The 26,373-nt window shown below is 36.2% G+C and overlaps 1 protein-coding gene across 1 annotated transcript in view; it reads right to left on the bottom strand.

Moving 5' to 3' along the window:
- LOC148944792 (uncharacterized) overlaps positions 1-26,373 on the bottom strand; it is a 180,451-nt gene that overhangs the window by 86,116 nt on the left and 67,962 nt on the right. Inside the window, exon 5 of the mRNA XM_089100315.1 lies at positions 19,031-19,258. Within this exon, the coding sequence (XP_088956441.1) occupies positions 19,031-19,258 (228 nt within the window). The remainder of the gene's footprint in view (positions 1-19,030; positions 19,259-26,373) is intronic.

The following is a 26,373-nucleotide window of genomic DNA, read 5'->3' as shown; positions in this document are numbered from 1 at the left end:
TTTTTGGTACCGCATGTTTTTAGCTTAATTTTGATGATTTTTCGCCTATATTTTTATCTTACTAAATTTTGATCTTACTTTTTTTAAGTTTATATAACTAAAAAAAAACTCAAATAAAATTCTCAAATTTGAAACCCTTATTTTCTGTGGGGGAGGTATTTTCCTGGGGGTAAACGCCTAGTATTTTCCGGGGGGGGGGGTAAGTTCTTGTAGTCCTCTTGTTCTTTATCACGCAGAACGTTCAGTAAATGATCATGAATGAAGCGATTTCTCATCTTGTACCACTCCTTGGACCAACAACGTTTCCTATTTTCTTTTTTTCCCGCTTGAGCGCAACCAAGGTACATGCAAGAAAAAGAAAAGCCGGATCGGTATTATACACGCGAAAGACACTTCACTACCCAACTCTGAACTGAAACTAAAAATCTGGCCGTGAGTTAAAATTAAACTTCAAATTAGCTTTGGTCATGATTGAAGAGTCGATTGAAGGTTGATTGAAGCACACGTCAATCGATTGACGGAAGCTTTTGATCAAAATGATTGACCGTCTATGGTGTCCTTTACTGATATCAACTAAGCAATCTACCTTCGTGAGAATGGCTGAATAGGGATCAATATTCTGGCTAGTGTAGGGGCAAATAACATGAGTTACCATAAGAGGGGAGGGGGCATACTGAGTGTTTACATGTCTTTAGAAGACTAAAAACACTCAAAAAGTGCTAATACTGCATATTATTCGCAAAAATTTTATGCTTAAAACCAAAAAAGTTTTTTCCCGCTTTCGCTTCTCCGAGAGGCTATCTACAAGCACTCATGGCAAATAAATATGTAGATTAACCACAATTATACAATGTACTTCATTTCGGTTTGTAACGTCTATCGGAGTGAAAAAGGTTTATAAAGGTAATTAGGTAACTTTTCGCTTTGCGATTAACCCCGTTTCTTTTCGCTGACAACCATATTGCACATAAGTTTGAATCCTTATCTTTCAGGCACCTAAGCAAAGGGGGGGGGGTACCAGATCCTAAATAACCAGTGCATGACATTCTTCCGAATTTTCTCCCAAAATGTATTCATGCATCCGTATTTTATCCTTATATCCATATCTTCTCATACGTTATGCAATCACTTCCTGGGTATACCCTTATTTTGCATTCTTGCATTACTAGTTAAAAGTGAATTGAACGTCATTCCTGGCAAAAAAACCCAAAGTAGGGGTCTTCATTTACAGCTACTTTCACTTTCGATATTTTTCCTGTTTGAAATGTCAACAAAACGAAGCGTGCCAGCAAATTAGTTGGAAATTATAACCCAAATACAACACTTTTTCGGTCAGTAAATTAGCCAAAAGCGACACGCATTAAAAATGTAATGAGGAAAACGTAATAGAAGAGTCATTGGGACGGGGTCAGCGTTGCCATATAGATGCACCTGTGTCAATTTAGCTCTTTTAGGCGATCGCGAATTACTACTGCTACTAGCATCTCACCAGCGCCCCTCAAGGAAATTATAGCTTAATAAACGAAACAGTACTTGCACTGAATTCTAATTGCCTGATGACGAATTGAATTTAAACATCAAACCAGCGCATTTATCAAAACAAAAATTTTTTTTTTAATTAGACCTTCACACATTTTCACTAAAAAAAGTACATTCTTCGTATATTCACTTTAATGGCTGCGCTGTTTTCTACTTGGCTTATGGTAACACTTTGACAGATTCAAATGAACTTTCCGTGGATCATAGTTGCAGTGGTAGCTGCAACCTAGTAAAGAGTGAACCAAAGCCCATAGAGACCAAAAGTTAAAAACCACATTTATAAAAAAGCTGCCTAGTGGAAAACAATTGCCTCCTGACACTGATTCACGAATGATGACTATTATTTCGGTTTGTCTTAAAAGTAAAAGTTTATTGCGAAAAGAAATTTATGGTGATTTCAAAAAAAGCCTGAAACACCTCGAAAATGGCCTCAGATCAAAATGAAATGTGTACCGTTGGAATCAGCATTGTCGAAAACCATCTGTAGGGAAATTACAGTCCCCTCCTTGAACAACAAAGAAAATTGCTTTTTTGCATGGGTAGCACCGATCTGTCTCCCGTTTTTTTTCTTGTTTTTTTTTCTAGCAGGTCTAGGGGGTGACCAGAACATCATAGAGAGATGTATAATAGCTCATTTGATCGGAAATTCAATTTTCTAGTGCCCTTTTTAAGTAACCAAAAAGATAGGAGGGCAACTAGCCCCCCTCTCTAAAGGCCCCCTCTCCTAAAGTCATAGAATCACAATTTTGAGGCAGCCATTTTGTCTAAAATAGTTCAAAGGTCAAATATCTTTGGTTTTGGTGATGGTATGACCCTCCATAGTCCCTGGGGAAAGGGCTGACACTGTATCGGTATCGGACGTATTTATATCACGCGTATCGGTATGAGCGTATTGTTATTAGGTGTATTGGTATCGCAGGTATCTAGGCAGATTTTTAATAGCTCGTATAAAAGATATTGCTCACATCTACGTCCAGTGGCGTACTTTCGTCAAAATACTGGGGGGGGGGGGGATTTGGAGCCAATTTTCCCAAATGAAGTGAAAATGATTGCGAAAACTGAAAAATGAGCCATATATTAACACAGGCAAAGATATACTAAAGAAAACTGACCTGTTTCTCTGACTACTTGAATTATGCAGGCTTATCTTAGTTTTGACAAGATTTTTTGCAGAAACTAAATTTCTGCTGGGGGGGGGGAGGTCGAAGGGGGGGGGGCAAACTTGGGTCTGGAGGAGGCAGTTGCCTCCTCTGACCCATAAAAATTACGCCCCTTTCTACGTCCTTTCTATAAATTCCACCATCAACAAGTTTCAAATGGCACTAAAAATGGCAATTTTGGTGCCATGTCTCAAGTGGAAAAGCTGAGGTTAGTGGCCTACCAGTACAGTTTAGAATGACGTCTGATGGTTCATTTGAAAGCTCTTTTTCATATCTATGTGATGTTTATCAATTCTACCATCCGTAAGGTGATATAGCACTAAAAACAACACTTTTGATGTCACTTCTTAAGTAGAAAAGCTTGGAAGTATATATTGTATTAATTATGGTCCAAAACCCTTAACCGGAGGTTTTCAAAAACACCTCCCGTATGTTCCTCCTCCAAGCCCTCTTAATAAGCTACCCAACTAAGGTACAGCTACTAATAGATCAAATTAGATTATTAGATGTGTTGTTTTCTTGGTAAAGCGTTCGACTTCGAATTCGAGTGGCCTTTGTTCGACTCGTGATGTTTTTTTTTGTTCAATCACGGTTTCATCCCTTCTATACGATTATTTTTAGATATTTTCACTGTTGCTGTAAATGTGATGCACTCATTTTTTAACGCATGTCCCAGGAAGGTATTTGGTCAAGCATTGTGATTCAAAAGGGAATAGAGGTCATCCAGTCCATGGGTCGAGAAGATGGCTGACAAGAAGAAATTTCTTCTCAACACTCTTTCCCCTGATGCGAGACACCCTCTTGAACTAGAGTATGCTATGTTTGATAAGGCTATAGAGAAGAGCGTCCGTACTGATAAACGCCGTAGCCTTGAATAGAAAGCTCAGAAGGCTGAAGAAGCTGCTAGACGGGGAGACTCTCGGTCAGTATACCGCATCACCAATGAAATAGTCGGAAAACGTCCAAAAACAGATGGACCTGTCAAAGATGAGCTTGGACGACTTCTTACTGACCCTAATAATGTGGACGAAGCCTGGACCACTGTACCATTGAAGAATTGTTTGCGGTAATAGAAAAGGTTTGCTCGTGGCGATAGAGATTTCTCCTATAGCGCCACTTGGAGATCAGATTCCTTTGGGAGCATTTACCTTGGAGACTGGCGAACTAGTTACCTATTATCGGACTAGACTCAGACATACAAGAGAAACGAACACTTATAAAAAGACAATAGATTTATTAAACTTACATGCTTAGTTGTACAGCAATGGGTCACTTCAAAGACAATAATGGTGACCAAAATAATTTCGTACTAAACGTTTCAGATCTCACTTCATATTCAAATTAAAAAACACATTTTCCCTACTCCCAAACGCAGTTCTTTCGTCCTGCGCTCTAGGGACTGCCTGCCATTGGCTCACGGGCCCCAAGGACGCGAACCCTCGTCCAATGATACGTCTTAAATATTTTTGATGATTTAGGCGTTCACACGGTTCTTATCGTTTAAACGTCCTTAAAAATATTGTGCGTAGCACTTTTCTTATTGCTCACTGTCTTAGCGAAATCCAAAGATTGCAATTTCTTTTCTTTGCTGATTAAAGACTTTTTCATTTTTGAAACTAGATTTAGCTTAATTATAGGAGTCCGAACTAAAGAAGGAACTTTATATTGGTATTTCAAATATATCGTGTTTTACTCCCGGTACATATCACCCTTCCCATGAAATAATGACGCCCCGTCATTAGTTACTGCCCATCAGGAGTTTTAAAATTTTTCAATTATTTTTCTTATTTTATTCTATATCCCTATCTAAAATTCATCTACCGGACTAAGATTATTTTTGGTTCTAGGTTAGCTACTATACTAAAGATTTTTTTTTTTCTATATCTAACACTGATTACTTTTACTTTTCTAATAAGGTTGGGACTATTCTAATTTTACATTAGTTTTTTTTTTTTTTTTTTTTGATTTTGCTGTATATATGACGTAATAAATACTATCTACACAACGTTAAATGAATAACATAATAATATTACACCTGATTCTACTTGTGGTTTAACATAAATGATTTATAACATACAATATTTGGTTCAACATATTCACAGATGACATTAAAACACTTTCACTATTTAGATTTTTTGCATTGTCAAAGCTGTTAGGAAGTAACACATGTAGCTTCACATCTATTCATCACCTTTCGTGTCCTTAGTGTACTACACCCTTCTGTTGTAAATTACTGTCCTTCACTCCTTTTGTTGTGGCAAAAACTTCGAAGCACTTACGTTATGGTTTCTTCATGGAACAGTTTGAGTCTAGTTGTCTTTACACGGTAAGTTTTCCCTAATAGTCAACTGGGAAATGACCGTTAAATACCGTTCTATTGGTCAACTGGGAAATGATTCTTCCCACTATAGGTGTTGGTGTTTTTCTTCTCAGCATGTCGTTTTTAGGATTTTTGAGGCACATAGAGAATGTATTCTAGCGTAAAATTGTTCATTTGTGCCTTTTGAAATGGGTTGTCGTCATATTATAGTGACTCTCTTAATATATTGTCTTTAAATTCAACTTCGAATCTCTTCAACTATCATCTAACTTCAAATATCGTTAAATATTGTTTATCTTGCCCTGCTCGATGGTGTTCTCAGAGTTGAATTTCAAATTGTCTTTAATTTCTTCTTCAAATATCCTCAAATGTTTTTAAGTGTCCTTTAACTTCAAATATCGTCTATCTTTTGCTGATTGATTGAGTTCTCATAATTAAACTTAAAATTGTCTTTAATTTAGTCTTTAAATATCTTGTAATGTCTTTAAGTATCATTTAACTTCAAATATAGTTTATAAGGTGCTGATCGATGGAGTTCTCAGAATTAAACTTCAAATTGTCTTTAATTTCATCTTCAAATATCTTCAAATGTCTTTAAGTATCATTTAACTTTAAATATTGTTTAATATCGTTTAGCTTCAAATATCATCACTATACTGTCAAATTATTATGGTGTCCATAGTGAGTATCAACAGCGATATCTACGTATTTATATCTTGTACTGACTGATGGGTGTCTCAATGTCCATGTGATTATATAGTTCGTTAAAGCACTCGATACTGCGGTTCAAGTATAGTGTTAGCTGATACATAATATGGTTCATAGTTGTAGAAACGACGATAGAAGGTAACTGTAGTTTTCGTAGACGAAGCTGGTATGGAACTTGCCTGAAGTTATGGTGAGTACTCTTCGCTGTTTGAGATATGATAAAACTAGATGTTACTGGGACGTATCTGTAATGGTCAGCTTATTGTAATACTCGATGACCAAAAAGTCAATTTACTGTCCTTCAATAAAGATAGTTAGGCAGAATCAAATGTTCTTTTAAGTAAATACACCTGCAATGATTCACGCATTCATTGGGTTATAACTTCTTAGCTATGAGACAGAATTAAGTAAATACACTAATATTGGTACTCACAATGAAAATCTAAAACATAAATTTCTTCAAATTTGTTTTGATAACGAAAATATCGATATTAAATAAACATAATTTACCCTACATTATTAAGTTTGAGGTCTACTTTTACGATGTTTTTCATGCCTGCGTTGTTCACACAAGTCCGTGCTGTTTAAGAAACGCCTGGGCAGCGTCATAACCACACGGTTTTACGCAGACGGTACTACGATGAGGGAATCAGACATAACAAGGACTAGTGGAGACCTCTATACCCACTAGTTTTCTGATGTCTTCCCTATTTCTTGGCTTAGATGTTCTTATGGGGCTCCGGGTTTAACGGCTGAAATGCAGAGGTTCTTAGTCTCAGGATTTTCCGTATTTGCAAGTCAACATTGGTGCCTCTTATTCGCCTTTCGATAAGGTCATTAGATGCAGGATTTCCAAGCTTGCCTCCGTAGATTCCAGTTAATGCTTGGCAAAGAATATAAGCATAATGAAGAACTGGCATCGATATCTTTTTTTTTTTTAGAAGGCTATTGTTTGAGCAAATCCTTCAGAACTAAATAAATAAATATTATATTAAAGTCTTATTAGAATCCGTTAAGCGAGAAACACCTTCACATTAAAAAGGAAGTCCATGTGGGTTTTACTTAGTCGCCATTGGACATACACATGGTTTCAATCTATGTATCTTAACCGATCAAATGGTTTTAAAATTTTACGTATTATTATTGAGATATAATTTCACATCCTCCGTGAAATTCTACATATAAACGTACCAATAGGTTGTTTAGTTATAGTTACCAATTGTTTGCTATTGGTACATATATTACTCGAGTAAGAAACACATGAATGAGCAATGTGTAGGCCTAAAATAATTATAATCTGCAATTATATAAAATATTTAATATAATTAGACGCTTCCGTACTGATAATTTCTTGTTTTTTTTTTTTTGATAATATCAATCTTGGTTATGAAATGGGTCGATTTTTCATAGAAAATACGAGGGGGACCTGAGTTATTGTAGGTAATATATAACGTGACTGACTTTCGAAAAAATACCACAAAAAATAGAGCAAAATATATGTCATAGATAGACCAATTAAATTAAAGAACATTTTTGTCACAGAACTATAGAACAGTGATCTCTTTGTTATTTTATACGTCATAGATATAAACTAATGAAATTAAATTTTTTTTTTTCGACAAGTAGCTAAAGACGTAAATGCCTTTGTTTCTATATGAAAGTAATGTTTAACACAGCTGTAGGACAGCATACGTCATAGATATAATATAATGATATTAAAACACTTTTTTTTTCTCGGAGCTATAAGAAAGTAAACTCTCTGTTTCTCTTTCAAAGCGTTCTGATTCAAAAACGAAAACTTAACTAGCTCACAGAAGTTTCTATTCAACCTTTAAGTATTGTTTTGACTGGCCCTGGTTGGCATAAAAATACTAATTTCTTACACTTGAAGGACTGAGAAATATCCCTTTCTGCTGTCTTGTTAACAAAAAAAAACAGAAAAAAATAATGGGGCGTTTTTTACGCCCCGGGCTTCCCACAACACCTGGTCCAACGCGCTTTGTCGGTTTAAGTATACCAAGTGCTTACAAACGGTGTTTTTTTTGTGTTTTATTAAACTGTTTTTAATTACTCGTATTATTTTATTTTTTTTTTTTTTTTCATTTAAAGTTTCTTTGTTAAATTTTATTTAAAAATTTCTAATTTATTATTGTTGTAAATTATTATATTTTAAATTTTTATTTTAGTTAATTATTGATATTTAAATCTTTAATGTTTTTTAACCGTTCTACCTGACTGTGTCGTGTTTTTCTACGCGGGTTCTTGTGGTTTTTTCTTTTTAGGGTTGTGTATCGAAATAATGTAAAATTTTTTTTAGTTCTTTTTAAAAAAATCTTTCCCGTTTAATTTAGTTTTTTTACCGTGTGCAGCTGATGAGGTCGGCTTAGATTTCACTAGTTCTTTATCTACTATTTGGTCTGATACTCCATCAGACTCTTCAGAACTGGTGTCCGACGACTCCGGATTAGAAATTTTAGAGGTGGCACTGTTTGAGGTATCACCTGCCATTCCTTCGTAAATTTCTGCTCCTCTGGAAGTAGAAGGTTTATTCTCTAAGTCCTCGCCTTGAGTTCTCAACTCGGGGGATTTGAAAGATTCTTGAGAGCTTTGGGAGGAATCAATAGTTTTTGCGGGGTTCCTCCATTGTTTGAAGGCCATGTCTTCAGGGGGATGGGGCATTCTTTGCAATAGGGATTCCCTCCGTGAAGTCCACGTCCAGTCGTGTTTAGGTTTGACCTTGGACACAGTTATATCATGATATTGACCTTGCTGGTCGTCCTTTGGAGTTTTATTCCCGGGCAATGTACTTTGACTCGTTTTTATGGGAAAATTTATTAATTCCATAGCTTCTCGCAGGTTTGTTTTAGTTAAATCTTTGGGAGGAGTTTTCTTTACAGTAATACCGGGGGGTTCCACAGCTCTGTTAAAGTCTGCCGGGAATGACAGGTGCCTTTAGATTGGTGGTGCAGGGGAAACCATATTGTCTGGACATATGTTGGAGGGATATGGGGTCAGAATTCTCTCGGGTCAGAATTGTGTTTTTGGAGATAGTGTAGAATATAAATCTCCAGTGCTCACCGATTGATAACTTTTTGTACTTTTTGGCGTTCTAATTTCAGGAAAAAATCCTGGTATTAGGGATTTTTTCTTAGGGACAACTAGATTTTGTATTGCTAAAAATTCTTCAAAGTTTTGTTCATCACTGTCAATTTCAAAATAATCTTGTTTAAAATTAAAGGGTTTTAGCTCTGCCAGTCTTGACCTAGGGGGCTCATTTTCCGAATCTGACGAATCAGTAGAAGAGGGATGTGACATCCACCTCTCTGGAAATTTTGCTCTTTTTATTCGGCTAACATGCGCCTTGTAAGTTTTTCCACTATCGGGGTTCTCCATTTTAAACGTATATTCATTATCTTACTTTTTGACTATTCTGTACGGCCCAGAATATTTGTTGGAAAGTTTTTTTCATTCCGTTTTTGTCTCGTTCTTTAGGTAAACGAAGTCTCCTACTTTGAAATAAGTAGTCCACTTGACTTTGGTTTGGTTTCTTAGCTCTTGGTTTATTTTACATTTTTCCAATTCTTGCCTAACTATTTTATAAGTTTTCCTCATCCTATTTATGAATTATTGTTTATAATCTTCTGAGTCGTTATAATATTGCCGAGATTCAAAAATATCATCATAAGGAATTATAAAATATCGACCAAAAAGTAAATAAAAATGATTATATCTGGTTGCTTAGGAATAAGCAGTGTTGATTAAGGTATTTAAGTAAGGTAAGAATTTATCCCAGTCACTCCTATTGTCTTTTGTATAAATACTTAGAACGTTAGAAAATATTTTATGTCTGTTTTCTATTTTTCCATTGGCTTGTGGATGGTACGGCGCTGTCACCATTTTCTCTATATTAAGGAAAAACATTAAATCTTTTGTTACTTTTGCAACACAATTGCTCCAGTTGTCGCTCAAAATTTTATTAGGAATGCCAAATTGTAAAAATAATTTTGCTAATGCCTTACTTGTGGCATAAGCACCTTGATTTTTTAATGCTTTTGCAAAAGTAAATCCGGAAAAATGATCTACAACCGAAAGAATACAAGTATGGCCTCTGCTAGAAACAGGTAAGCCTCCACTTGTCCCGTATAGGTCAAATGAGATAATATCGAAGGGGTACTTTGCTACTGGGACCCTTCCCATTGGAGGATTTGGATAAGCTGGGGGGGTTTTTCTCAAGTTACATGCTTTGCATGTACTTACAAATTCTTTAAGTTTTGTCAGTGCCGATTGTACGTAAAAGTATTGTTTTAACTTATGGAACGTTTTCATAACTCCTAAATGTCCACCTGTGTCCGAATGAAAATATTCAAATGCAGGCCCTATCAAGTTTTGAGGTAATACAGGTATTATCGAGGTTTGGTTTCTATTTGTCTCAGCAGTCACAATTCTACACAGTATTTCTTCATCAAGGTCGTAGTAAAAATTATCTATCTCTTTTCTAATAGTTTTGAATTTATCCGGTAACGCCTCATCATTCACAAAATAATCAATTAGTGCTACGCACATTTCGTCCTTTTTTTGCTTTATTTTTATATTTTCCAAGGACAAGGGACAATAGTTAATCTTTTTTTCTTTTACTGCGTCTTTGACTTTGTTTTTCTTATATCCATGTTTGCTTTTAGCATTGATAGCATTAACTTCATTTTTTTCATTTTCCGACGGGTCATTTTCTGGATATCTACTCAAAAAGTCGCAAGCTGCGTTTTGTTTTCCCTTTAAATGTTCAAATTCATAATCTAGGTCTTGGATTTTCATACTCCATCTAGCTAGAATGCCCGTGGGGTTTTTAAATGTGTGAAGGTACTGCAAGCTTTTATGGTCTGATCGCAATATAAATTTTCTACAAAATAAATAATGCCTAAATTTGTCCAAGTTGTAGATAATAGATAGCAATTCTAAGTTAGTGGCGGAATAGATGCTTTCGCCCTTCGATAAGGTTTCACTTGAATAGCATATAACTTTTTCTATTTGTTTAGGTGTTCCCTGTAGAGGGTTATGGTTTTCTACTGGGATTGTTTGCGAAAGGATAGCGCCTATGCCCTTTGAGCTAGCATCAGTGGTAACGATGAATTTTCCGTTTTCGAAATCAGGGAGTGATAAAATTGGTTCAGAAGAGAGCGCCTTCTTGAGCCGGTCTAGGGAAGTTTGAGCTTCCTGGGTCCAGGTAACATTATGGGAGTGTCCTTTCTTTAAGTCCGTGATTGGCTTAGCAATTTGGGCATAATTGCGTACGAATTTTCTAAAATGGCCTGTAAGTCCTAAAATGCAACTTATTTATTTAATAGTTCTGGTGGTCTTGATGTTTTCAAAACATCTTATTTTATCAAGGTCTGTGGATATCTTTCCTTGGGTAACTAATACTTCTAGAAATGTAATCTTAGGTTGAAATAAATTTACCTTATCGTGCCGGCATTTTAAATTGCCTTGTCTGAACTTCTCGAACAACTTAGGTGAAGTTGCTAAGTGTTGCTCAGTGTTTTCCCCCACGCATATAATATCATCAACAAAATGAATTATATTCCTTAATCCTCTTAACAGGTGCAATAGGGGTCTACATATTGCGCTTGAACTTGTTTTAAGCCCAAATGGTGCCCTCAAGTATTCATAAGATCCATATTCAGATGCTGAAAATGCAGTTTTATGGACATCCTTTTCGGCTATTTTCCCTTGGTGGTAGCCTTGGGTAAGGTCCAAAGAGGTAAAAATTTAGTTTTTGCTTGAAATTGAGTCAAGAAGTTCATTTATTCTTGGTAGAGGAAATTTGTCGCTAACTACTGGTTTGTTGAGAGCCCTATAATCCACTACGAGTCTAAGATCTCCATTCTTTTTTGGTACTAAGATTACTGTTGCACTATACGGACTTATACTTGGGCGTATAATCTCGTTCCTTTCTAATTCATAGATTTTATTTTTTAACCACTCTTTGTGCTTATACGGCACACGATATGGCTGTTTTGCTACGGGATTACCAGTCGTCAAAATTTAAATCTGGTAAAATTGGATCATACCGATGTCATTTTAAGATTCAGAAAATAAATACATAAAATTACAAAATAATTCGTATAATTTTTTATTAAGTTCCATATCCGTAATATTATCCATTTTAAATTTTTTTAAAAATTGCGATTTAGTCAAATGGTATTCGTTATCTTAAGTAGTAAGACATCAGATGAGTTGTCTTTGATAATTGTTACATTTATGTAGATCGTTGTATGTTCCCACATGTATTTTTACTTAAAACTTAAAATAAATCATATTCAGATTATCATATTAATTTATGTTTTTTAAAAAACTAAAAAAGTACACGTTTTTAGCAGATATTCTTTGGTCATATCATAAAAGATTTTCAGGACTTTCAGACTGTGTCGCAAACCATATATCTGATTTGATAATTATTGGCTCGACCAGTTATGATATTTGGATTTTTTGAATAGTTGTGGGAGGGACTTTTGTTTTCCTTATCGCAAATCCGTAATACTTCTCTTCATTTTCATTGTTTATTAGATTCATGCTGGCGCTATGCTGCGCCATTGCGGCATCTTGTGGCGTCACGTTGGGTTCTACTATGTTTTTCCACAATTCCACTATTTTATTGCGTTCATGTGATCAATTCTGGCTCATATCTCCTATTTTTATTTTCGCAGATTCAAGACTGCTATTATTTAAATATAATTCATTTCTGCGATATTTCTCGGGGTAATTTGATAGTTTTACCAGTAATATCTGCCTTTGCAAGACATGAGTTTCAAAGTATTTTGACATTATACTACTGGAAGTTTTTTTTACTTTTATGTTATCTTCGTAACTTCTGTTACGATTTCTTAAGGTAGAAATATTTTCCCCCACCTTAGCTGGGTATACAACCTTCTCGTTGGCTATGTCTAATAGTATTTTATTAGACCTTAGAAAATTTGCCCCTATAATAGCTTTATATGGGAGATTATCACATATAATAAAATTTGTCATGAAGGTTCTGTTGTCTCTTTTTACGTTTAGGCAAATTGACCCTTTTGCGTTTAATTTATGGCCTGTAATACTTGTTAAATTGGGATTATTAGGGTTTTTTTGTCGCCTAATGTGCAGAGGCAACGTATTAAATACGCAAGAGTTTATGATATTTACAGTAGCACCACTGTCAACTAAGGCCGTAAAGTAAACGTTTTCTACAAAAAAATCATTAAATATAGGTAACTTGTTAATAATATCACTACCAGAAGGCACTAGTATTGGTCTGGACCTACTAAATATCCCAGGCAACCTCGGGGTCCAACGTCTGTTTCTGAGGGGCCTGACGCGATTACCTGAGACTTTATATCATTTCTCTTTGCCTGTAACAGGTATTCATACGTATTAGGTTCCGTAGGCATATTTAAATGATTTACGTCTGCCTGTCTTCGCCAGGTATTATTATGGTAACGTGGATGTCTCGTGTCAGTGCCGTGTGCTGGCGATGTGTGCCAGTGCTGTTGGCTTGTAAAATTTTCATTTCTCCTCGGCAAATTTTCATTATTCTTATATTGCATTCTCGCATTATATTGGCCTTGGTGAATATTTGGGTTTTCAATCCGGTAATTAATTTGCCTGTTGGGGAAAGGGCTATACAAATTTGGTTGGTACGCATTATAAGGTACTGATTGGCGCAATCCCCCCGGCTATAGCCTATTGCACGACCGGTGCAAAAATTTGTTCTTCTGAACAAATGGTTACCGTAATTTTGCGTGTTACCGACAGCATTTCTTGGGATGGGATTGGTGACGTAGTGGCACTTTCTTGCTATGTGGCCAACACGATTGCAGTTATAGCACCTTATTATTGTAGGGTTAATGGGCTGAAAACGTACTGTTTTCTGCCTAGCGGGTTCTGGCGTTTTGTTTCTTTTTGCTACTGGGGAGTTATCCCTTGAAAAGAAATTGGGGGATGTCTGATCGCCCTTGAAGATTATGTTAGCGTTTGAGTCGCCTAGGCTGTTTATTTTTGTATTACTATGATTAGCAACCATTTTATCAACTTCAATTAGTCGTTCTACCTCTTGGACTGCAAGATCCAACGTCTGAATATTCTTGGATATTACTTCTCTATATAGTTTTGGGGGTAGCCCTTGCAAAAAGTTATTTAGTATGACTTTTTCATACAGTTGCCCAGAACCACTTCCGTATTTTGCTTCTACAGAAATGCGTATATTATCCAGGTTTTCCCTTATATTCTGTGATAAATCAAAGCTCACTACTCCATGTTTTAGTTTATTTATTGAACTGGTTTATATAAATCTCCCTTTGAATGCTTTTAACAATTTATCAACCGGCTTTATTGTCACGTTGGCGTTATTTACTATGGTATGTTCGACTTGTTTTAGAAAGGTTAAGGCCTGGCCTCTTAATCGTAGAAGCAGCATGTCTTTTAACGCTCCAACGTCTGTTTTTGTTAATTGTACAAACTGGGTCAATTGGATATTAAATTCGTCAATATCTTTTTTAAAATTTTTTTCCGTTATATTTTTTTAAATCTATTTTTTTTTTGCTAATAAATTTTGAAATTTTTTTATTTAGTTTATATCGTCCATTTTTTTTTTTTTTTTTTGCGTTTTTTTAAAAATAAAAATTTAATAAAAATATATTTTGGTTTGCAAATATATACAAATATATATAAGGGGTTTACAATAGTATCCAAGCGGGTCTAGGCCTAATAAATTTTATTATATGTCTGTATCTTTCCAAAAATTAAATTTGAATTACAAAGTTTAAATGGCCTAACTAGTTCGCAGTTTTCCTCCAATTTCCGACACGCGCCATTTGTACCATTGAAGAATTGTCTGTGGTGGTTGAAAAGGTTTGTTCGTGGCGATAGAGATTTCTCCTATAGCGCCACTTGGAGATCAGATTCCTTTGGGAGCATTTACCTTGGAGACTGGCGAACTAGTTACCTATTATCGGACTAGACTCAGACATACAAGAGAAACGAACACTTATAAAAAAGGGCAATAGATTTATTAAACTTACATGCTCAGTTGTACAGAAATGGGTCACATCAAAGACAAAAATGGTGACCAAAATAATTTCGTACTAAACGTTTCAGATCTCACCTCATATTAAAATTAAAAAACACATTTTAACTACTCCCAAACGCAGTTCTTTCGTCCTGCGCTCTAGGGACTGCCTGCCATTGGCTCACGGGCCCCAAGGACGCGAACCCTCGTCCAATACTACGTCTTAAATATTTTTGATGATTTAGGCGTTCACACGGTTCTTATCGTTTAAACTTCCTTAAAAATATTGTGCGTAGCACTTTTCTTATTGCTCACTGTCTTAGCGAAATCCAAATATTGCAATTTCTTTTCTTTGCTGATTAAAGACTTTTTCATTTTCGAAACTAGATTTAGCTTAATTATAGGAGTCCGAATTAAAGAAGGAACTTTATTTTGGTATTTCAAATATATCGTGTTTTACTCCCGGTACACCACCACTTGCTGATCCTCTAGATATACCAGACACGCCATTTCCAAACCTAGCCGTCGATATTAAAGTACCCTCTGGTGGGGAGATACTAAAGGCGGCTAAGAAGCTGAAGTCTGGAAAGTCCCCTGGGAGGACCGAATTGCGGCTGAAATGATTAAATGCATGCATAAACGTAACGTAACAGAACAGAAGAAATTCCTAAGGATTGGACAAAAAGTACTTTCGTCAGAGTATTCAAGAAAGGCGATGCTGCAAAGTACAAAAATGGGAAAGGTTCGGCTTTGTGTATATATACCTAGGAAACTATTGATGACTATACTCCTTAACAAAATCCATCCAGCGTGAAGTGAAAGTCTCCAAGAGGAACAGCATGGATTCCGGCCAAACCAATCATGCGCTGATCTTGTATTTACTCTTAGAATGCTGCTAGAAGAAGCGAGTGAATGGCGCAATAAGCTTTACTTGGTTTTTATATACTTCGAGAAAGCTTTCGACTCGGTTGATCGCCAAACGCTTTGGAAGATTCTCCAATACTACGGCATTTCTGGTAAGCTCATTCGAATCATTGAAGCCTTCTACAAAGACACAGAATGCTGCGTGAAGACAAGTGACAGGAGTAGCCGGTACTTTCATATTATGACAGGTGTGAGACAAGGTTGTGTGGTGTCACCACTGCTATTTATTCTTATCACTAATTGTATTCCTCGAACCTGCGACGGACGTTGAATCCAGTTGAATATTAAAAGACTCGGAGATGTAGATTTCACTGGCGATATGAGCCTCCTAGATTCCTGGAAACAAAAGCTCCAGCATTATCTTAACCAAGTCAGGGACGCTGCCGAACCTTTTGGCCTTAAGATAAATACCAACAAAATAAAAAGTATGGCGAACACTGGATCTCCACTCGACTTACGATGCAATAACCGGACGATAGAGCAAGTCGTAGAGTTCAAGTACTTAGGAAGTACCATCAACAATTCAGGATCGTGTCAGCGAGAAGTTAAGTTAAGAATCGGCCAGGCTAATACATCTTTCAGGACATCGTCTAAAAATTTGGCGCAGCCAGAAGTACTCTCTCCGACTCAAGCTGAGGCTGTTCAACAGCAACGTCCTCTCAACGCTTTGCTATGGTTCTGAAACTTGGCACATTGATCAAATACTTGAAAAGAAACTTCTCGCGTTCGAAAACATTTGCTTAAGGCGCATTCTAAATAACCACTGGCCCGAAAAAGTAACAAACGCTACTATACGACAGAAGACTTCTCAGCCACTGGTAACCAAAGTGATCAAATATAGGAAGTGGAGATACCTTGGCAATGTTATCTGCATGTCCGAAACTCGACTACCGAATGTCGTCCTTCGGTGGCAGCCACGTAGTACCAGAAGAAGAGGACGCCCCAAAAATACCATACGACGCAGCTACCGGGCTGACCTCGCAAACCTCAATGCCTCAATCCAACCTGAATGGGAAGATGTCTGGGCAGCTACAGCAATGAGAGATGACTGGCGACTCTTCTTGGATGCCCTAAGCGCCTCTGGAGGCACAGGAGGATTTAAGATCTAAGGTAAGTCCATGGTTTGCAATGACATTCAAAGTAGATCTCTAAGTCCATACCCCCACGAATGGCATAATTTTGTCAAAATCCTGTGGGGGGTGGGGTCAACGTTGGAGCCAATTTTCCCAAATCAAGTGAAATGATAGAGAAAACTGAAAAACGGGCCGTATAGTAATTATGCAGGCTTATCTTAGTTTTAACAACATTTTTGGAGACACTTAATTTCAGCTGAGAGCGGGAGGGGGGGGGGTAAACTGGAGTCTAGAGGAAAACTGAGGTCTGGGACGGGAAGTTGTCCCCTCTGCCCCGTAGCAAATTACGTCCCTGAACCCGACCCCCTACCACTTAGTGGCTGGAGAACTGTAGGCATGTGGTTCTGGAACCACTCAAAGTTGTATATTACAAGAAGGATTACTTATTGTTACACTTACTTATTCAAATTCTTTACTTAAACATTCCACAGTAATATTTTCTCCATACGTAAGATTGTGCATCCAAAGAGGAACAAAGACAAATGAAAACAGTTCTTTAGGAATTCAGGTAATTTTTCCCAAAATTTTTTAAATGAAAACAAACTTAGTTTATAATACCATATATCGTACCTACACAAGAAAAGATCTTGTTTTGAAATTTCCGTTCATTTCTGAGTAATGAGTGGCTTTTTATTTAGGGACAAGTCAAATAAATCCCTAAGCCTAAAGGCACATTTCTGTTGAGCTAGCCAAATTTTCCGCAAGCATGTAGATACATGGACCAGTCCGCTCAGTTAACCTTTTGTGTCGTAGCTAATCGCCTGGAGCTACTTTTTTAAGAGCTACTAAGTTTAATTTTTTAAAACAAAGCATTAAAGATTATTTTTGCCTTCAATTCTTGTACGTCTTCTTTGTTCCGCTCCTTAATAAGGGTTGATGTGTCTTATCTCCCCTTGATTGAACAGTGGTGGATCTAGGAGGGCGAGGGGGTGGGTGCCCCTAACATATTCTAAAGTAGTGTAATTATTTAAATAACTCAAGTTTGCGTTAATTAAACTTGTTCCGAACGCAAGTTTATCGGATCAACCTATTTTGTGCCCCCCCCCTAGAAAAATCCCGGATCCACCACTGAAATTGGAGATGACTAGAAATTATATAAAAAATAAGTTTTTAACTGAAACTAAGGACCAACATTAAAATCTAAAACTAACAGAAATTATTCCGTCTAAATAAAAGAGGCCATTGCAGTATTGTTTCTAAGTTAAGTTTTAATCAAAAATGAGGAAAGATTAATTAAAAAAACAAAGTTTTCCGAGGGAAGTAAAGAGCGAAGTTGAAACTTAAAAAGAAACACAAATTATTACTTCACAGCCTATCTAACATCTATCTATCACAGCCTATCACTAACACAGCCTATCACTATCACAGCCTATCTATCAATAAAACTAGCGCAAATAAATCAACTGGTGATATTTCCCTATGTTTGTAACGTTAGAGAAAACTAGCGCTTTACTGAAAACACCAAACAATATAGGAGTTTTGATACGGTAAAAGTGAACCTTTTAAGGACGCTTTTAATAGTATAAAAGTAAAGCATTTTTAGATTGTTGCTATATTTATTTTTTTCGTTTAATTTGGCATCACTTCTGCACAATGAGCTCAGTTCAATGATTGAGAGTCGTTTTGGATCTGAAAAGGACATTTCATGATTATTTTGTAGACAAGTTAGAATGGTAACAACAGACTCGTTTTAGAATTTGAAGAACAACTTAAAATTCTCCCTTTTATAGAGAGAAATAACTGGATTTCCAGAGTTCATATTACGGTTGATATGTTCTTCATTTCGAGTAATACTAGCTGAGACCAAGATGTTACCTGATAAATCAATCCATCATTTTATATGCTGTGTAATGTATTTAAACTAATTAATTTTATGCCTGAATTTTTAAGATAATTTTAATTATATACTGAAAGTTACTGATATCACAGCTCATTTATGACTATGAAAAGCGTTATAGTAATTTGGTATTGCGAGGCTACGTATTTACTTTTGCCACCTAAATCAATATTCTTATTTTCTATACTTGGCTTTTATGATTTGGAAGATTATGATCCAATACTTATCTCCCAAAGAGGTAATGGTCGTCCCATCACATCAAGATTTATCTCAAAAGCCTTTAACCACTTCAAAAAGTGGACTGCTGCACATTCTGCTGCACACTGGAATGTAAGCTTTGCAATATTTTTGAAAAAAAGGTATTCTTACAGAAAATTATATCAGTTACGGCTCCCAAAAACAGATTAGAACATCCTTTTTGCATCCGTCCTCCATTTGGGTAAAAATCAATATGCCCCATAGGAGCCCAGGCTCCTAGACCCCCCATAATTAGGCTTTCACCATTGCTATGAATAACATCGACATAGGTTCCATCAGTCTTGTCGAGTCTAGCTTCTAGATCTTGATTCTCGAACATGGGTCCTGCAGGATCCAGGCCTGAAAACAATAGAAATAAAATACAAACAAAATAAGCAAATATAACACTATATGTACAAATAAAAGCGAAGAATAATAAAATTAAAAATACCGATAAAAAATGAATAATTTCTTATTTCTAGTTTTTGATCATCTATATTATATCTGTTTATAGTTAATGATTTGTTGTCTTCCGTTCATTTATTTTTGGTAAGCAACAAACATTGGACTGAAGATTACTTGAATTAGTACAAATCATTAATAACAGAAAGTTGTGTGTGCCGGGGGATTTAATATTCAAGGCCCTGTCCTCAAAAGAAAAAGTCCGTTCCAGTTTAAAATTTTGAGTTTTCTATAATTTGTATATAATGCTCATATCATTTTTGCCTACTAAGTCCTTCCCTTATATCCTCCCTTACACTCTTCTTCAGCCATCCCTTACATCCTTACAACTCATATTATATCGGATAGCCTGACGATTATTCTTTTGGTGACGTGACAGAAGAGTACCACATATAACAGGGAGTACCATTCATTGTATGAAGTGTGCCATGCATACTATATATCTAGGATAATTCTAGCAATAGGAGGAAAATTGTCATCAGCAGGTTGTTCGGTACAACATGCCTCTGCTGACGCGCATCTCCTGATTGCAACCACAGCCATTCATAGTGCAAGAACTCAGTTCAAGTGTCTCATGGGCAACGACACTGACCTCCTTATCCTTCTCCTCTATCATGTCACTGCTGCCTACAAAGGCCTGTATTTCAGATCCGAGGCGAAAGCTTCAAACGAACATAAGCTATGGAGTATTTGCTCCATCTAAGAAAAACTAAGGGACATGTGTGGTGCAATTCTATTTCTGCACGCGTTCCTAGGCTGTGACACCACTTCGAGATTACAAGGAATTGGTAAATCTGTCGGACTGTCATTGTAGAATTTATAAAGGAAAGCCTGAAGAAACTCTCGTGTCCTTGAGACATCGTCTGTTCTTGGCCAAGCTCGCTTCCTCTTCCGCATTTGTCTGCCCTGATCAGATGCCTCCCACACCCTCAGCTGCGAAGCTCCATTCTTTTCACGTAAATTTGCAGGTAATGGAATGGAAAAGCGAGGCAACTGCGATGAAACCGGAGAACTGGGGATGGCGACTCTCTGCTGATAGTTACATTCCAGTAATGACGGAGAAGAAATCAGCTCCCAAAGTCTTCTTCAAATTATCCGCTGCAAATGCAAATCAGGTTGCGATACAGCCAGATGCACTTGCCGTAAGAATGGCATGCCCTGCACACTTGCTTGCAAAGAGTGGATGGGAACAAGCTGTAATAACTCTGGACCAACATCTCTAGAAGAAGAAGAATTTTAGTGTTTTGCGATAACGGTGGTTGTGCTCTTTTGTAGTGCTCATTAATGAAACGATGATTCTCAATATTATGTGATCTAAAGATGATGATTTTCAAAACTGTGATTTATATATAGACGTGTTAATGTTTTTGTTTTCCAATTGTAAACAAAGCCGATAATAAGAATGATTTTTCAAGTTTCTATGCGTCTATGCCTATAGTTTTCCTTTTTCTGCAGTCTGGTCTTCACACGGTTGATTCTCATCGGATAACCAGGTTTCCAACGATTAGCGAAGCAACAAAGAGTGGAGCACTTCTCTGCTCCTTTAAATTGCCGTTCGAGATTTTCCTGTGTTGCTGTTTGAAGTATTTCAGGCTTTCATTGATCTGATCTTTCTAGCACTTCGGAAGAAAAGCTATTTCCTTTATTTTTGCGATGGAGTTATTAATATCTTATTTATAGTTTAATATAAGTTACAGACGTGTAGTAACATCATTTCGGTTTCAGCGAGTTGATTTATACCAGAATCGAGTCTCCGGACGTACAGAAATAACAAAAATCAAAAAAAAAAAAATTCACCCAATTCACCCCTTTAAGCAGCCCCAGAAGGTTTTCCCGGCGGGCGATTTTTGCGGATTTTGGATCTGCTGTTCAGCGATTTTTTATGAACATTTTAGTGTAAAAAAAAGCTTCCTAACTGTCATAGTAGAAAAAAACGACTTTTTTTATAAGTAGCCGTTGAAGATTTTTCTGAAGGGAAATTTTGCAGATTTCGGATACGCTGTTCAATGATTTTTTCTAGACATTTTAGTGTAAAAAAGCTTCCTAAATGTCAAAAATGGAAAAACCTGTTTTTTTGCCCCTTTCCACCCTCTTTAAGCAGCCCCAAAAAGTTTTTCTGACGGGCGATTTTAGCGGATTTTGGATATGTTGTTGAACGATTTTTCTTGAACATTTTGGTGTAAAAAAAATCTTTTGTTGCAATTTTGTCCCGGACAAACCGTACTTTTACTGGACTAAAGATTAAACTTAATGAAATACATATATTTGAAATCATCATAAAAAGCTGATTCTTTTGATATATCTATTGGTATCAAAAATCTGTTTTTCAGAGTTTTGGTTACTATTGAGCCGGGTCGCTCCTTACTTACAGTTCGTTACCACGAACTGTTTGATCGAGCTGAAGTTCATGACCGTCAGCTCTATCTAGTTGCTGACGCTGGTTTCTTAAAATTCGAACTTTTTGAGAAGGCTGTCACTTTAAGAAAAATTAAGAAAAGGAGCACTTATCGAAACGGGTAAGAATCCTTAATTAATAAATGGCTTCCTAATACGTGCCGATGTCACGTATTCCTAATACGTGCAAAGGTAAAAAATACGTCCAGGTGTCCGCCAAGGTGAAAAAGTGTCACAAAAAGCATACATGTTGATAGCTAAATTCAGTAAAATTTGGATATATTGCACCCTAATACGGCTTCCTTAAACCCTAATACGTCCCGGTTTCACCAAAGGTGAAAAAGTGTCTAAAAAGAAACCCACCTTAAAAATATATACATGTTGATTGTTGAATTTAGTAAAATTGGGACATTACATAGCAGGTTTTAAATAGCTTATTAAAGTCATTTATCATTTATTAAGCTACATAGCCATTGTTCTAGTATTTGGCCCACTAGCTTTTAACAGCTTGCCGACACAAATGCAAGGCAGCTGTGATGCACCTAGCACATTCAAGCCATAATTTGTTACTAAGTATTCAAAATAAAATATCTCCAGGCCTCATACGGCTTTGTCTTATTATCCTATGCCTCATAAAGATACAGTTAGGCGTAGGCTATATTCTGTTTCAGATAATTCCATATAATATTCCGCCCCAGGTAAGGGTGAATAAATAACATAGTCGTTGAAATATTAAACAATAATCATCGCTTGACATTGCAGCAAATAGAAGATCTTAAAGAAAGTATCCAGAATTTTTTTTTGGAGGGGGGGGGCTACCAACAAATTTTAAAAACGCATCAAAAATGTGTTTGTATTCATTTTTTTACGTTTTTACGAGTCGCAAAAACATTTCGGAATGTTCAAATCCCCCCCTCCCCGCTGGATGCAGCATTGATACAACTAACGAGGTTTTTAGGATTTTTTTTTCGAGACACCCAGAGGGCGTCTGGGTTTAGACTCCTTTCCTAAAAGCAAAGCCCAAGCTGTGGTGCTTTACTGATAACAATATTTTTATATTTTCATCGACAATTTTCAAAAGTTTCATTTTTTGGAAACCAGTAAGACATTTATACTTGCCAACTGGGCATCTGCTGTAGTGAGACAAGTTTTCAGTAAAGTTCAAGCAAGCAATCCCTTGAGCGTTATGACTGGGGAGTTGGAGGAAGCAACGGCTCATCTTCCGTTCTGCGTAAATCTTGATTGTTAGAAATTTTAACGTCACTCTTTGCTTGTATTTGAACAAAAATTTTGAGTATTTTGCGCATATGATTTTTTGTTATTCCATAAATGAAAGGGACTACCCTCCTTTATGAGGTCTAACCCTACACTTCGAACACAAAATTGTCCCTCTTTCCCTATTTTAAATATAGGTATTAATTTGAGTAGGTTGTTTTTTCATTTAATTTTGAATTTTAGGCAGTGCAATTCAAAACCGGGAATTTTACGCAAAGAAAATCCAAATAAATATAATTTTCTGTCTCATGTTCCAAACTGATGGTCGATATTTGGTTTGCTTTATCATGTGGACATCATAAACGCAACCTGAAAATGTAAAAAAAAAAATCTGAAAAATACAAATTTTGAAAAAATTGCCCTCTATCAGATTTGAAGCTATATCCTTGCGAAAATGGTGTCAGAGGCCAGCGCGTAACAGACTCAGCTGCAATGAACTAATGAAATCCTACTCGACTGCAATGGACACAACTAGAACATTAAAAAGAAATAGCATTTTCAAAATTTTGCTTCTTTCAATGATACAAAGTGTCAGATCCAGAATCTTGAGAAGAAAGGAGACAGTTGCCCAGATTTTTTTTTTATTCGACATATTCATATAATTGAAAGTATAAGCCACCAAAGTCACCAAAGCCATCCTGACACCAAAGTCAGGGGGCAATCACCGCCCTGCTAATCCACCACAAGACTACTGCACCATAATGTTTCAGCATATACATAAAACCTGTGAATTGAAATACATAGCTTTTCAATAATCTTGAATCAATTTGCTATCTGACAAATTTTTAAGCGACGACCTTTTGGTAGTGGCGTATATTAGGGATGGGCATTGCCCCTATTGAATATTTTTTGTCCACTCCCCCAGAATTTTTAAAATACCGGTATTCTTATTTAAAATTCGGTTTTTGGTACTTTTGTTGAAACAATAACAATATTGACCCCCATAGATTTTGATAAATACATTACCCCCCCCCCCGCCCCAATTCCCATGAAAATACACCGCTGCATTTTTGCCCTTACCGTGACGAAAATTAGAGACATTGCTTGACACTAGACAGTCTTCTTTTTTATATATTTTATTTTTTCGGCCACTACAGACAAAACTTCACTTTTTACTAGCTTGCAGTTACGGCTACAACCATGATGAGAGGTTAAAGCCACCCCTGCAACCATCATGAGATCATGCACCCATCATGCAACCATCTAGCAATCAATTAACGGTCCTTAATCAGATAACTTTTCAGGAGCGTAATGCCACGCCTCATTATACTCAAAATTTGGGATAAACTAAAAACCAAACCTGACTACAGCACCAATAACGTCTCCTCTTTGTAATTTGTTGAGTTAAGAAATGCTCAACTTTCAAGCGTAAATCATTTTGACTCATACCCATCAGAGTCAACACTTTAGATTTTTGTTTTAGTTAGAAAAGATGGAAGCTTAGAAAGATGGAAACATCACTTTTCTTATCTGTTGGATGAATCTGGCAAAAGGTGCAAATACAAGGTATTAGCAGGCAATACTTGGGAACAAATTGTTGCTGACACCTTTATATTCAAAATTTTGCTATATCAATTTCCTATTTCTGTAACATAAGCCTGATGTTGAAATCAAGGAAAAATACATATTATTCATAAATCTTGTCCTTGTTTTTGTCAACAGACATGCTGACTATGGTACGACCATTGTAACTGTATACTGTAGCGTCTTCTTTTTCCAAATACAATACACATTTCATACCACGCGTATAGGGTCTGAGCAAATACGTCACAAGCTTAGTTCAGTTGCTGCCTGGCAAAAAATAGGTTTTTCCATAGGCAGACCGTGATGTGTACATCAAAATCGCGCATACGCGAAGGCGGAGTATGAATCTTGTGCAGTTTTAAATGTGTTACAGTTTTTTTTTTTCAACGGAGAGTATAGCCTTTGTCGATACCACAGTTTATAGAATTATCCAGTAAGTTTATCGCAGATCATTTCTGGTCTTCATTCTCGGTACGAACAAAAAGCTCCTCCCACTTCTTTCTGCATTAGCGGGTTAGTCTGTTTCCGATTGTTTCCAACAAAGTGAATTATTCGTAATAGCGGGTTTCCTCTTGTTTCTGATTAGATCACAGTCTGACTTGTCTACCCGTGAAAAGATCTGATGCCGCCTATGTTTCTATCTGCAAAAACGTTCTCTGGAGCACTCGCACCTTGGTCCGGGTTTTTATAATGGGTGAGATAGGGAAAGATCATACTGGATAACTATATAAACTGTGGTCGATACTGTATATTCTCTCTACTGTGGGTATGACTCGGGCGTAAATGAGACAAGCTGTCTTTCGTTTAAATTGTATCCTTATCTGCGTTGTCAAAACTTGAAATATACTATACAAGTTTTCCGACTAAAATTGTACTGTCAGAGATCAATTTGTAGCATCCGAGCAGCAGGTTAAAAATTTACCACAGCAATAAGAGAATTTTTGATGCACTAAAACTTGAGCTGAAATTCGAATCAAAAAGGAACAAGTAAAACCAAAATGTACTGTCAAATTTGATTCTACCTCAAAATTTCCATATATATCGTGATCACTGTATAAAGATAATCTAATATTTACATACTGTGATCGTGATGTACCAGGACCTCTAAATTGTATCAAAAACAGTACGATTGTGCCGTGTTGGCAACGCTGATCCTTAAGGGTTTAGAATAAATCAAAAGGTGCAAAGTCAGCCTGTTCAAACGAAATTTACCTAAGTGACATCACATTGTATAAAGTAGAGCAGCGTGAATAGCCTATACAGGCAGGAATTTACACAATTACATTTTGGCTGGTTGTAGAAACTGATTGATACAATGTTAATGATAACTGGGGTTAAGTCATCCATCACAAATACAACCAAACAGATAATCAACCCGTGGAGAAAGTGATTCACAATCATTCTTAAAAGTGACAAAATTAGTGATAGAAGCCCTGATAATAATACAAGTAATAGAATAGTCGTGATTTTCACGGATATTTATAACGGTTATTTTCTTAAAATCTTCATCACGCTAAGGATTTTGAAAGTTATGGTGATCTACTTAAATATAATAAAAATCGCCATGAATTTTTGTTATGGCCTAATAAGCTTAATAGTGGTTTATTTACAACCAAATATAAATACAAATAAAAGTGGAGTAAATATAATAAAACAAATAAAGTTAATTTAGGCAAATAAAAAAAAAAAATAGCAGCAAATTTTGCTGCGACCAAAGAAGTTTAATACTATTTTATTTATATAAATACAAAAAAGAGGGGAGTAAATGCAATGAAATAAAATCAAATTTATTTGCATAGTTCGTATTTAAATCAAACAGA

Source organism: Artemia sp. Qi Xiang Cuo, chromosome 14, assembly GCF_049724085.1.
Source record: "Artemia sp. Qi Xiang Cuo chromosome 14, ASM4972408v1, whole genome shotgun sequence".
Lineage (NCBI taxonomy): Eukaryota > Metazoa > Arthropoda > Branchiopoda > Anostraca > Artemiidae > Artemia > Artemia sp. Qi Xiang Cuo.
This window is presented reverse-complemented; position numbering and strand designations above follow the sequence as displayed.